Here is a 16,473-nt window from a genome sequence, read left to right on the forward strand (position 1 = left end):
TCCAGGCAGCATGTTGTTCTGTTTGTGTTCCAGGCAGCACGTTGTTCTGTTTGTGTTCCAGGCAGCACGTTGTTCTGTTTGTGTTCCAGGCAGCATGTTGTTCTGTTTGTGTTCCAGGCAGCACGTTGTTCTGTTTGTGTTCCAGGCAGCACGTTGTTCTGTTTGTGTTCCAGGCAGCATGTTGTTCTGTTTGTGTTCCAGGCAGCACGTTGTTCTGTTTGTGTTCCAGGCAGCACGTTGTTCTGTTTGTGTTCCAGGCAGCATGTTGTTCTGTTTGTGTTCCAGGCAGCACGTTGTTCTGTTTGTGTTCCAGGCAGCACGTTGTTCTGTTTGTGTTCCAGGCAGCACGTTGTTCTGTTTGTGTTCCAGGCAGCATGTTGTTCTGTTTGTGTTCCAGGCAGCACGTTGTTCTGTTTGTGTTCCAGGCAGCACGTTGTTCTGTTTGTGTTCCAGGCAGCATGTTGTTCTGTTTGTGTTCCAGGCAGCACGTTGTTCTGTTTGTGTTCCAGGCAGCATGTTGTTCTGTTTGTGTTCCAGGCAGCACGTTGTTCTGTTTGTGTTCCAGGCAGCACGTTGTTCTGTTTGTGTTCCAGGCAGCACGTTGTTCTGTTTGTGTTCCAGGCAGCACGTTGTTCTGTTTGTGTTCCAGGCAGCATGTTGTTTAACTTGAACAACAGCTAGTCTTCCTGAGGTCTAGTACAAAACAGACACAGAGACGACAAGATATTCGATGTCTGAAGAAGGTTTTACTGTAATATGTGGTTGTCTTATTGTAAGTGGTTCTGGATCAGAGAGTCTGCTAAATGACTCACTACTGTAGTGGATCAGAGAGTCTGCTAAATGACTCCCTACTGTAGTGGATCAGAGAGTCTGCTAAATGACTCCCTACTGTAGTGGATCAGAGAGTCTGCTAAATGACTCCCCACTGTAGTGGATCAGAGAGTCTGCTAAATGACTCACTACTGTAGTGGATCAGAGAGTCTGCTAAATGGCTCCCTACTGTAGTGGATCAGAGAGTCTGCTAAATGGCTCCCCACTGTAGTGGATCAGAGAGTCTGCTAAATGACTCCCTACTGTAGTGGATCAGAGAGTCTGCTAAATGACTCCCTACTGTAGTGGTTCTGGATCAGAGAGTCTGCTAAATGACTCCCTACTATAGTGGATCAGAGAGTCTGCTAAATGGCTCCCTACTGTAGTGGATCAGAGAGTCTGCTAAATGACTCCCCACTGTAGTGGATCAGAGAGTCTGCTAAATGACTCACTACTGTAGTGGATCAGAGAGTCTGCTAAATGACTCCCTACTGTAGTGGATCAGAGAGTCTGCTAAATGACTCCCTACTGTAGTGGATCAGAGAGTCTGCTAAATGGCTCCCTACTGTAGTGGATCAGAGAGTCTGCTAAATGACTCCCTACTGTAGTGGATCAGAGAGTCTGCTAAATGACTCCCCACTGTAGTGGATCAGAGAGTCTGCTAAATGACTCCCCACTGTAGTGGATCAGAGAGTCTGCTAAATGACTCCCCACTGTAGTGGATCAGAGAGTCTGCTAAATGACTCCCTACTGTAGTGGATCAGAGAGTCTGCTAAATGACTCCCTACTGTAGTGGATCAGAGAGTCTGCTAAATGGCTCCCCACTGTAGTGGATCAGAGAGTCTGCTAAATGACTCCCTACTGTAGTGGATCAGAGAGTCTGCTAAATGACTCCCTACTGTAGTGGCTCTGGATCAGAGAGTCTGCTAAATGACTCACTACTGTAGTGGATCAGAGAGTCTGCTAAATGACTCCCCACTGTAGTGGATCAGAGAGTCTGCTAAATGACTCTCTACTGTAGTGGATCAGAGAGTCTGCTAAATGACTCACTACTGTAGTGGATCAGAGAGTCTGCAAAATGACTCCCCACTGTAGTGGATCAGAGAGTCTGCTAAATGACTCACTACTGTAGTGGATCAGAGAGTCTGCTAAATGACTCCCTACTGTAGTGGATCAGAGAGTCTGCTAAATGGCTCCCCACTGTAGTGGATCAGAGAGTCTGCTAAATGACTCCCTACTGTAGTGGATCAGAGAGTCTGCTAAATGACTCCCCACTGTAGTGGATCAGAGAGTCTGCTAAATGACTCCCCACTGTAGTGGTTCTGGATCAGAGAGTCTGCTAAATGACTCCCTACTGTAGTGGATCAGAGAGTCTGCTAAATGACTCCCTACTGTAGTGGATCAGAGAGTCTGCTAAATGGCTCCCCACTGTAGTGGATCAGAGAGTCTGCTAAATGACTCCCTACTGTAGTGGATCAGAGAGTCTGCTAAATGACTCCCTACTGTAGTGGATCAGAGAGTCTGCTAAATGACTCCCTACTGTAGTGGATCAGAGAGTCTGCTAAATGACTCCCTACTGTAGTGGATCAGAGAGTCTGCTAAATGACTCCCTACTGTAGTGGATCAGAGAGTCTGCTAAATGACTCCCTACTGTAGTGGCTCTGGATCAGAGAGTCTGCTAAATGACTCCCCACTGTAGTGGTTCTGGATCAGAGAGTCTGCTAAATGACTCCCTACTGTAGTGGATCAGAGAGTCTGCTAAATGACTCCCCACTGTAGTGGATCAGAGAGTCTGCTAAATGACTCCCCTACTGTAGTGGATCAGAGAGTCTGCTAAATGACTCCCCTACTGTAGTGGATCAGAGAGTCTGCTAAATGACTCCCTACTGTAGTGGATCAGAGAGTCTGCTAAATGACTCCCTACTGTAGTGGATCAGAGAGTCTGCTAAATGACTCCCTACTGTAGTGGATCAGAGAGTCTGCTAAATGACTCCCCACTGTAGTGGATCAGAGAGTCTGCTAAATGACTCCCTACTGTAGTGGATCAGAGAGTCTGCTAAATGACTCCCTACTGTAGTGGATCAGAGAGTCTGCTAAATGACTCCCTACTGTAGTGGATCAGAGAGTCTGCTAAATGACTCCCTACTGTAGTGGATCAGAGAGTCTGCTAAATGACTCCCCACTGTAGTGGATCAGAGAGTCTGCTAAATGACTCCCTACTGTAGTGGATCAGAGAGTCTGCTAAATGACTCCCTACTGTAGTGGATCAGAGAGTCTGCTAAATGACTCCCCACTGTAGTGGATCAGAGAGTCTGCTAAATGACTCACTACTGTAGTGGATCAGAGAGTCTGCTAAATGACTCCCTACTGTAGTGGATCAGAGAGTCTGCTAAATGACTCCCTACTGTAGTGGATCAGAGAGTCTGCTAAATGACTCCCTACTGTAGTGGATCAGAGAGTCTGCTAAATGGAGAAAGGTTTACTGTTTGTTGATGATTTTCTTTCCAGTTATGAGTATCTGTGTGTCATGTTGTGTACAGTGAACCAATACTGTGTTGTTCTGGTCCTCCCAGCCGCCCGCGGTCCAGGCTACGGTATGATGTCCATCAGAGTGGACGGTAACGATGTGTTCGCTGTGTACAACGCTACCAAGGAAGCTCGCCGTAGGGCCGTGGCCGAGAACCAGCCCTTCCTCATCGAGGCCATGACCTACAGGTACACTACCTGTCTGTACCTGTACACTACCTGTCTGTACCTGTCTGTACCTGTACACTACCTGTCTGTACCTGTACACTACCTGTCTGTACCTGTACACTACCTGTACACTACCTGTCTGTACCTGTACACTACCTGTCTGTACCTGTACACTACCTGTCTGTACCTGTACACTACCTGTCTGTACCTGTACACTACCTATCACTACCTGTACACTACCCATCAGCACCTGTACACTACCTATCACTACCTATCACTACCTATCACTACCTGTACACTACCTGTACACTACCTATCACTACCTGTACACTACCCATCAGCACCTGTACACTACCTATCACTACCTGTACACTACCTATCGCTACCTGTACACTACCTATCGCTACCTGTACACTACCTATCGCTACCTGTACACTACCTATCACTACCTGTACACTACCTATCGCTACCTGTAGACTACCTATGGCTACCTGTACACTACCTGTACACTACCTGTACAATACCTATCACTACCTGTACACTACCTGTACACTACCTGTACACTACCTATCACTACCTGTACACTACCTATCGCTACCTGTACACTACCTATCGCTACCTGTACACTACCTATCGCTACCTGTACACTACCTATCGCTACCTGTACACTACCTATCGCTACCTGTAGACTACCTATGACTACCTGTATACTACCTGTACACTACCTGTACAATACCTATCACTACCTATCACTACCTGTACACTACCTGTAGACTACCTATCACTACCTGTATACTACCTATCACTACCTGTATACTACCTATCACTACCTGTAGACTACCTATCACTACCTGTACACTACCTGTACACTACCTATCACTACCTGTAGACTACCTATCACTGCCTGTCTGTACCTGTACACTACCTGTACACTACCTGTACACTACCTATCACTACCTGTACACTACCTATTACTACCTGTACACTACCTATCACTACCTGTACACTACCTATCACTACCTGTACACTACCTATCACTACCTGTACACTACCTATCACTACCTGTACACTACCTATCGCTACCTGTACACTACCTATCGCTACCTGCACACTACCTGTCGCTACCTGTACACTACCTGTAGACTACCTGTACACTACCTATCACTACCTGTACACTACCTATCACTACCTGTACACTACCTATCACTACCTGTACACTACCTATCACTACCTGTACACTACCTGTACACTACCTATCACTACCTGTACACTACCTATCACTACCTGTACACTACCTATCACTACCTGTACACTACCTGTAGACTACCTATCACTACCTATCTGTACCTGTACACTACCTATCACTACCTGTACACCACCTATCACTACCTGTACACTACCTATCACTACCTGTACACTACCCTATCGCTACCTGTACACTACCCTATCGCTACCTGTACACTACCTATCGCTACCTGTACACTACCTATCGCTACCTGTACACTACCTATCGCTACCTGTACACTACCTATCGCTACCTGTACACTACCTGTCGCTACCTGTACACTACCTGTAGACTACCTGTAGACTACCTATCACTACCTGTACACTACCTATCGCTACCTATCGCTACCTGTAGACTACCTGTAGACTACCTGTACACTACCTATCGCTACCTGTACACTACCTATCGCTACCTGTACACTACCTATCGCTACCTGTAGACTACCTATCACTACCTGTACACTACCTATCACTACCTGTATACTACCTGTACACTACCTGTACAATACCTATCACTACCTATCACTACCTGTACACTACCTATCACTACCTGTATACTACCTATCACTACCTGTATACTACCTATCACTACCTGTATACTACCTGTACACTACCTGTACAATACCTATCACTACCTGTACACTACCTATCACTACCTGTACACTACCTATCACTACCTGTATACTACCTATCACTACCTGTACACTACCTGTATACTACCTATCACTACCTGTACACTACCTATCACTACCTGTACACTACCTATCGCTACCTGTCACTACCTGTAGACTACCTATCACTACCTGTACACTACCTGTAGACTACCTATCACTACCTATCACTGCCTGTCTGTACCTGTACACTACCTATCACTACCTGTACACTACCTGTACACTACCTATCACTACCTGTCTGTACCTGTACACTACCTATCACTACCTGTACACTACCTATCACTACCTGTACACTACCTATCACTACCTGTACACTACCTATCACTACCTGTACACTACCTATCGCTACCTGTACACTACCTATCGCTACCTGTACACTACCTATCGCTACCTGTACACTACCTATCGCTACCTGTACACTACCTGTCGCTACCTATCACTACCTGTACACTACCTGTAGACTACCTTACACTACCTATCACTACCTGTACACTACCTATCACTACCTGTACACTACCTATCACTACCTGTACACTACCTATCACTACCTGTACACTACCTGTAGACTACCCTGTACACTACCTGTAGACTACCCATCACTACCTATCACTACCTGTACACTACCTATCACTACCTGTACACCACCCATCACTACCCGTACACTACCTATCACTACCTGTACACTACCTATCGCTACCTGTACACTACCTGTCACTACCTATCACTACCTGTACACTACCTATCGCTACCTGTACACTACCTGTCACTACCTGTACACTACCTGTACACTACCTATCACTACCTGTACACTACCTATCACTACCTGTACACTACCTGTACACTACCTATCACTACCTGTACACTACCTATCACTACCTGTACACTACCTGTACACTACCTATCACTACCTGTACACTACCTATCACTACCTGTACACTACCTATCGCTACCTGTACACTACCTATCACTACCTGTACACTACCTATCACTACCTGTACACTACCTATCGCTACCTGTACACTACCTATCGCTACCTGCACACTACCTGTCGCTACCTGTACACTACCTGTAGACTACCTGTACACTACCTATCACTACCTGTACACTACCTGTAGACTACCTATCACTACCTATCTGTACCTGTACACTACCTATCACTACCTGTACACTACCTATCACTACCTGTACACTACCTATCACTACCTGTACACTACCTATCGCTACCTGTACACTACCTATCGCTACCTGTACACTACCTATCGCTACCTGTACACTACCTATCGCTACCTGTACACTACCTATCGCTACCTGTACACTACCTATCGCTACCTGTACACTACCTGTAGACTACCTGTAGACTACCTATCACTACCTGTACACTACCTATCGCTACCTATCGCTACCTGTAGACTACCTGTAGACTACCTGTACACTACCTATCGCTACCTGTACACTACCTATCGCTACCTGTACACTACCTATCGCTACCTGTACACTACCTATCGCTACCTGTAGACTACCTATCACTACCTGTACACTACCTATCACTACCTGTATACTACCTGTACACTACCTGTACAATACCTATCACTACCTATCACTACCTGTAGACTACCTATCACTACCTGTACACTACCTATCACTACCTGTATACTACCTATCACTACCTGTATACTACCTATCACTACCTGTATACTACCTGTACACTACCTGTACAATACCTATCACTACCTATCACTACCTGTACACTACCTATCACTACCTGTACACTACCTATCACTACCTGTACACTACCTATCGCTACCTGTAGACTACCTATCACTACCTGTACACTACCTATCACTACCTGTACACTACCTATCGCTACCTGTACACTACCTATCGCTACCTGTAGACTACCTATCACTACCTGTACACTACCTATCACTACCTGTACACTACCTATCACTACCTGTACACTACCTATCACTACCTGTATACTACCTATCACTACCTGTACACTACCTGTATACTACCTATCACTACCTGTACACTACCTATCACTACCTGTACACTACCTATCGCTACCTGTCACTACCTGTAGACTACCTATCACTACCTTCACACTACCTGTACACTACCTATCACTACCTATCACTGCCTGTCTGTACCTGTACACTACCTATCACTACCTGTACACTACCTGTACACTACCTATCACTACCTGTCTGTACCTGTACACTACCTATCACTACCTGTACACTACCTATCACTACATGTACACTACCTATCACTACCTGTACACTACCTATCACTACATGTACACTACCTATCACTACCTGTACACTACCTATCACTACCTGTACACTACCTATCACTACCTGTACACTACCTATCGCTACCTGTACACTACCTATCGCTACCTGTACACTACCTATCGCTACCTGTACACTACCTATCGCTACCTGTACACTACCTGTCGCTACCTATCACTACCTGTACACTACCTATCACTACCTGTACACTACCTGTAGACTACCTTACACTACCTATCACTACCTGTACACTACCTATCACTACCTGTACACTACCTATCACTACCTGTACACTACCTATCACTACCTGTACACTACCTGTAGACTACCTGTACACTACCTGTAGACTACCTATCACTACCTTACACTACCTATCTGTACCTGTACACTACCTATCACTACCTGTACACTACCTATCACTACCTGTACACCACCTATCACTACCTGTACACCACCTATCACTACCTGTACACTACCCATCGCTACCTGTACACTACCTGTCACTACCTATCACTACCTGTACACTACCTATCACTACCTGTACACTACCTGTACACTACCTATCACTACCTGTACACTACCTATCACTACCTGTACACCACCTATCACTACCTGTACACTACCTATCACTACCTGTACACTACCCATCACTACCTGTACACCACCTATCACTACCTGTACACTACCTGTACACTACCTATCACTACCTGTAGACTACCTATCACTACCTATCTGTACCTGTACACTACCATCACTACCTGTACACTACCTATCGCTACCTGTACACTACCTATCGCTACCTGTACACTACCTATCGCTACCTGTACACTACCCTATCGCTACCTGTACACTACCTATCGCTACCTGTACACTACCTGTCGCTACCTGCACACTACCTGTCGCTACCTGTACACCACCCATCGCTACCTGTACACTACCTATCGCTACCTGTACACTACCTATCGCTACCTGTACACTCCCTATCGCTACCTGTACACTACCCTATCGCTACCTGTACACTACCTATCGCTACCTGTAGACTACCATCGCTACCTGTAGACTACCTATCGCTACCTGTACACTACCCATCGCTACCTGTACACCACCCTATCGCTACCTGTACACTACCTGTCGCCACCTATCACTACCTGTACACTACCTATCACTACCTGTACACTACCTGTAGACTACCTTACACTACCTTACACTACCTGTACACTACCTATCACTCCCTGTACACTACCTGTACACTACCTATCACTACCTGTACACTACCTATCACTACCTGTACACTACCTATCACTACCTGTACACTACCTGTAGACTACCTGTACACTACCTGTAGACTACCCATCACTACCTATCTGTACCTGTACACTACCTATCACTACCTGTACACTACCTATCACTACCTGTACACTACCTATCGCTACCTGTACACTACCTATCGCTACCTGTACACTACCTGTCACTACCTATCACTACCTGTACACTACCTGTAGACTACCTACACCACCTATCACTACCTGTACACCACCCATCACTACCTGTACACTACCTATCACTACCTGTACACTACCCATCACTACCTGTACACTACCTGTAGACTACCTGTACACTACCTGTAGACTACCTATCACCACCTGTACACTACCTATCTGTACCTGTACACTACCTATCACTACCTGTACACTACCCTATCACTACCTGTACACTACCTATCACTACCTGTACACTACCTATCGCTACCTGTACACTACCTGTCACTACCTATCACTACCTGTACACTACCTATCACTACCTGTACACTACCTGTACACTACCTATCACTACCTGTACACTACCTATCACTACCTGTACACCACCTGTACACTACCTATCACTACCTGTAGACTACCTATCACTACCTATCTGTACCTGTACACTACCTATCACTACCTGTACACTACCTATCGCTACCTGTACACTACCTATCGCTACCTGTACACTACCTATCGCTACCTGTACACTACCTATCGCTACCTGTACACTACCTATCGCTACCTGTACACTACCTGTCGCTACCCTGCACACTACCTGTCGCTACCTGTACACTACCCATCGCTACCTGTACACTACCTATCGCTACCTGTACACCACCTATCGCTACCTGTACACTACCCATCGCTACCTGTACACTACCTATCGCTACCTGTACACTACCCTATCGCTACCTGTAGACTACCTATCGCTACCTGTAGACTACCCTATCGCTACCTGTATACTACCTATCGCTACCTGTACACTACCTATCGCTACCTGTACACTACCTGTCGCTACCTATCACTACCTGTACACTACCTATCACTACCTGTACACTACCTGTAGACTCACCTTACACTACCTGTACACTACCTATCACTACCTGTACACTACCTGTACACCACCCATCACTACCTATCACTACCTGTACACTACCTATCACTACCTGTACACTACCTGTAGACTACCTGTACACTACCTGTAGACTACCTATCACTACCTATCTGTACCTGTACACTACCTATCACTACCTGTACACTACCTATCACTACCTGTACACTACCTATCACTACCTGTACACTACCCATCGCTACCTGTACACCACCTGTCACTACCTGTACACTACCTGTACACCACCTATCACTACCCGTACACTACCTATCACTACCTGTACACTACCTGTACACTACCTATCACTACCTGTACACTACCTATCACTACCTGTACACTACCTATCACTACCTGTACACTACCCTGTACACTACCTGTACACTACCTATCACTACCTGTACACTACCTGTACACTACCTATCACTACCTGTAGACTACCTATCACTACCTATCTGTACCTGTACACTACCTATCGCTACCTGTACACTACCTATCGCTACCTGTACACTACCTATCGCTACCTGTACACTACCTATCGCTACCTGTACACTACCTATCGCTACCTGTACACTACCTATCGCTACCTGTACACTACCTGTCGCTACCTGCACACTACCCTGTCGCCACCTGTACACTACCTGTCGCTACCTGTACACTACCTATCGCTACCTGTACACTACCTATCGCCACCTGTACACTACCTATCGCTACCTGTACACTACCATCGCTACCTGTACACCACCCATCGCTACCTGTAGACTACCTATCGCTACCTGTAGACCACCTATCGCTACCTGTATACTACCTATCGCTACCTGTATACTACCTATCGCTACCTGTACACTACCTATCGCTACCTGTACACTACCTATCGCTACCTGTACACTACCTATCGCTACCTGTACACTACCTATCGCTACCTGTACACTACCTATCGCTACCTGTACACTACCTATCGCTACCTGTACACTACCTATCGCTACCTGTACACTACCTGTCGCTACCTGTACACTACCTGTCGCTACCTGTACACTACCTATCGCTACCTGTACACTACCTATCGCTACCTGTACACTACCTATCGACTACCTGTACACTACCTATCGCTACCTGTACACTACCTATCGCTACCTGTACACTACCTATCGCTACCTGTAGACTACCTATCGCTACCTGTAGACTACCTATCGCTACCTGTACACTACCTATCGCTACCTGTACACTACCTATCGCTACCTGTACACTACCTGTCGCTACCTATCACTACCTGTACACTACCTATCACTACCTGTACACTACCTGTAGACTACCTTACACTACCTTACACTACCTGTACACTACCTATCACTCCCTGTACACTACCTGTACACTACCTATCACTACCTGTACACTACCTATCACTACCTGTACACTACCTATCACTACCTGTACACTACCTGTAGACTACCTGTACACTACCTGTAGACTACCTATCACTACCTATCTGTACCTGTACACTACCTATCACTACCTGTACACTACCTATCACTACCTGTACACTACCTATCGCTACCTGTACACTACCTATCGCTACCTGTACACTACCTGTCACTACCTATCACTACCTGTACACTACCTGTAGACTACCTTACACTACCTATCACTACCTGTACACTACCTATCACTACCTGTACACTACCTATCACTACCTGTACACTACCTATCACTACCTGTACACTACCTGTAGACTACCTGTACACTACCTGTAGACTACCTATCACTACCTTACACTACCTATCTGTACCTGTACACTACCTATCACTACCTGTACACTACCTATCACTACCTGTACACTACCTATCACTACCTGTACACTACCTATCGCTACCTGTACACTACCTGTCACTACCTATCACTACCTGTACACTACCTATCACTACCTGTACACTACCTGTACACTACCTATCACTACCTGTACACTACCTATCACTACCTGTACACTACCTGTACACTACCTATCACTACCTGTAGACTACCTATCACTACCTATCTGTACCTGTACACTACCTATCACTACCTGTACACTACCTATCGCTACCTGTACACTACCTATCGCTACCTGTACACTACCTATCGCTACCTGTACACTACCTATCGCTACCTGTACACTACCTATCGCTACCTGTACACTACCTGTCGCTACCTGCACACTACCTGTCGCTACCTGTACACTACCTATCGCTACCTGTACACTACCTATCGCTACCTGTACACTACCTATCGCTACCTGTACACTACCTATCGCTACCTGTACACTACCTATCGCTACCTGTACACTACCTATCGCTACCTGTAGACTACCTATCGCTACCTGTAGACTACCTATCGCTACCTGTATACTACCTATCGCTACCTGTACACTACCTATCGCTACCTGTACACTACCTGTCGCTACCTATCACTACCTGTACACTACCTATCACTACCTGTACACTACCTGTAGACTACCTTACACTACCTGTACACTACCTATCACTACCTGTACACTACCTGTACACTACCTATCACTACCTATCACTACCTGTACACTACCTATCACTACCTGTACACTACCTGTAGACTACCTGTACACTACCTGTAGACTACCTATCACTACCTATCTGTACCTGTACACTACCTATCACTACCTGTACACTACCTATCACTACCTGTACACTACCTATCACTACCTGTACACTACCTATCGCTACCTGTACACTACCTGTCACTACCTGTACACTACCTGTACACTACCTATCACTACCTGTACACTACCTATCACTACCTGTACACTACCTGTACACTACCTATCACTACCTGTACACTACCTATCACTACCTGTACACTACCTATCACTACCTGTACACTACCTGTACACTACCTGTACACTACCTATCACTACCTGTACACTACCTGTACACTACCTATCACTACCTGTAGACTACCTATCACTACCTATCTGTACCTGTACACTACCTATCGCTACCTGTACACTACCTATCGCTACCTGTACACTACCTATCGCTACCTGTACACTACCTATCGCTACCTGTACACTACCTATCGCTACCTGTACACTACCTATCGCTACCTGTACACTACCTGTCGCTACCTGCACACTACCTGTCGCTACCTGTACACTACCTGTCGCTACCTGTACACTACCTATCGCTACCTGTACACTACCTATCGCTACCTGTACACTACCTATCGCTACCTGTACACTACCTATCGCTACCTGTACACTACCTATCGCTACCTGTAGACTACCTATCGCTACCTGTAGACTACCTATCGCTACCTGTATACTACCTATCGCTACCTGTATACTACCTATCGCTACCTGTACACTACCTATCGCTACCTGTAGACTACCTATCGCTACCTGTAGACTACCTATCGCTACCTGTAGACTACCTATCGCTACCTGTACACTACCTATCGCTACCTGTATACTACCTATCACTACCTATAGACTACCTATCGCTACCTGTACACTACCTATCGCTACCTTTCGGCTGACCAGCGTGAGATTAATACCGTTTTAACTAGACCTGCCAAGACACTGTCCTCTCCTCCACGTGTTCTGATGAATGTGTTATGTGTTGAATACAATAGTAGTTGAACTGAAACCATAAAATCAGCAGCATTCAAGGACCAGAAGGCGTGTTCGATGGAAACATTTACCTGACCCTAACCCTTTCCCACTGACATTCTCCTTCCGTCCTATCCCCTCAGGATTGGGCACCACAGCACCAGTGACGACAGCTCGGCCTACCGTTCCGTAGATGAGGTGAACTACTGGGACAAACAGGACCACCCAATCTCTCGGCTGCGTCACTACATGACGGCCCGCTCCTGGTGGTCCGAGGAAGACGAGAGGAGCTGGAGGAAACAGAGCCGTAAGATGGTGATGGAAGCTTTTGAGAAGGCTGAGAAGAGACACAAACCCCACCCTGATTTGATGTTCTCTGACGTGTATGAAGAGATGACCCCTAACCTGGTCAAGCAGAAGGAAGCCATGTGGAGACACATCCAGCAGTATAAAGAGCACTACCCCCTGGATGCTTACGCCAAGTAAACACTACAAAGCAGGATCAAATGAGTTAGCCGGCTGGCTAGTTAGCTGGCTAGTTAGCTGGCTAGTTAGCTGGCTAGTTAGCTGGCTAGTTAGCTGGGTTACTCGTTGGTCCTGCTGGTATTATAGTATTGCCTTTCGGTTCTGGCAGAGTACCACATGGTTACCAATTCCCTACTCTAGATGGCACCCTATTCCCTACTCTAGATGGCACCCTATTCCCTACTCTAGATGGCACCCTATTCCCTACTCTAGATGGCACCCTATTCCCTACTCTAGATGGCACCCTATTTCCTACTCTAGATGGCACCCTATTCCCTACTCTAGATGGCACCCTATTCCCTACTCTAGATGGCACCCTATTCCCTACTCTAGATGGCACCCTATTCCCTACTCTAGATGGCACCCTATTCCCTACTCTAGATGGCACCCTATTCCCTACTCTAGATGGCACCCTATTCCCTACTCTAGATGGCACCCTATTCCCTACTCTAGATGGCACTCTATTCCCTACTCTAGATGGAACCCTATTCCCTACTCTAGATGGCACCCTATTCCCTACTCTAGATGGCACCCTATTCCCTACTCTAGATGGCACCCTATTCCCTACTCTAGATGGCACCCTATTCCCTACTCTAGATGGCACCCTATTCCCTACTCTAGATGGCACCCTATTCCCTACTCTAGATGGCACCCTATTCCCTACTCTAGATGGCACCCTATTCCCTACTCTAGATGGCACCCTATTCCCTACTCTAGATGGCACCCTATTCCCTACTCTAGATGGCACCCTATTCCCTACTCTAGATGGCACCCTATTCCCTACTCTAGATGGCACCCTATTCCCTACTCTAGGCTCTGGACAGAAGTAGTGCAGTCTATATGGAATAGGGTGCCATTTGGTGTGTACACTCAGTCTGCATGGAAACACTGTACAGTGTTGCAGGTAGAAATGTCACAAATAGAACTGACTCGAATCCTTTTGCTTCATGTCAGAGAGGCATGTTTGTTCTATATAAAATATTTCTATCTGAACGTTCCGCAACATTGTGTCATGTTGAATGTGGCCTAGGCTGGAGCAGGGTCGAGAGGAGAGGAGAGAGGGTTAGATGGGACTGTTGCTGTACACTTTGTATTCTACTGTTCTGCATAGAGTTATAGTTCTGGTATTCTGACCAGGCTAGAATTCACTTTCTGGTATTCTGACCAGGCTAGAATGTACTTTCTGGTATTCTGGCGACACCCAGCCTTTATCAGCCTATCTTAACTATTCCAGAGCTAACAAACAGACATGATTACCAAGCCCTTGATAAGGTGAGGCCGTGAGCTAGTCCAGGGCTATAACAGCATCTGGGTGTCCCAGGGGAGAGGTCGATTCTAGTAGGCAGAGCGTATTTAAACAAAACACCTGTGTTAAGATTTTCCTGTTCGCTCAACAACTGAGTAGTTGAATAATCTTCATGACTCTTTATCAGTCTATAGGAGTCCACCCCAATGAGCCAAAAGGCATTAAAACCAGTTTTGCTCACTGGTTAGTCATACATGAGTGAAATAAGACTGAAAATGACGTAACCAGCTACCTATAAGTGGTGTTGTCATGCGTACCTAGGACTCCTCCTTTCTCAAAAGGTTATTAGGTTAGACTTGAACTCGTTTCGTATGCATAGTTTTCTAGCTGTTTGGTATCGGGGGGGGGAGGTTCTATGGCTGAGGTGTTTTAGAGTTTCTTTGTTTGAGTTTATTAAAAGTACACTCCTAAAACGTGTCCAGGTTTGTGTGTGTTACTGAATAAAACATCTAGAAATCAGATGACTGATCATTTTTTTTTTGTGTGGGGGGGGGGGGTTGATTCCAACCTGCTGTGGAGACGAGCAGTTTGACAATACATGGTGGTGCTGTATAGTATACCTGTATAAAAACCCTGCCATGGTGGTGCTGTATAGTATACGTGTATAAAAACCCAGCCATGGTGGTGCTGTATAGTATACCTGTATAAAAACCCAGCCATGGTGGTGCTGTATAGTATACCTGTAAAACCCAGCCATGGTGGTGCTGTATAGTATACCTGTATAAAAACCCAGCCATGGTGGTGCTGTATAGTATACCTGTATAAAAACCCAGCCATGGTGGTGCTGTATAGTATACCTGTATAAAAACCCAGCCATGGTGGTGCTGTATAGTATATCTGTATAAAAACCCAGCCATGGTG

At 46.0% G+C, this 16,473-nt stretch overlaps 1 protein-coding gene across 1 annotated transcript in view; it reads left to right on the forward strand.

The window, feature by feature from the left end:
- The window catches only part of bckdha (branched chain keto acid dehydrogenase E1 subunit alpha), a 35,491-nt gene extending 21,208 nt beyond the window's left edge, over positions 1 to 14,283 (forward strand). The window contains exons 7-8 of the mRNA XM_014215532.2: positions 3,384 to 3,525; positions 13,925 to 14,283. Coding sequence (XP_014071007.1) covers positions 3,384 to 3,525; positions 13,925 to 14,267 — 485 coding nt within the window. The 3' untranslated portion in view covers positions 14,268 to 14,283. The remainder of the gene's footprint in view (positions 1 to 3,383; positions 3,526 to 13,924) is intronic.
- The last annotated feature ends 2,190 nt before the right edge of the window (positions 14,284 to 16,473 follow it).

The sequence above is a fragment of the Salmo salar genome, chromosome ssa09 (assembly GCF_905237065.1).
Source record: "Salmo salar chromosome ssa09, Ssal_v3.1, whole genome shotgun sequence".
In the NCBI taxonomy this organism is placed as follows: domain Eukaryota; kingdom Metazoa; phylum Chordata; class Actinopteri; order Salmoniformes; family Salmonidae; genus Salmo; species Salmo salar.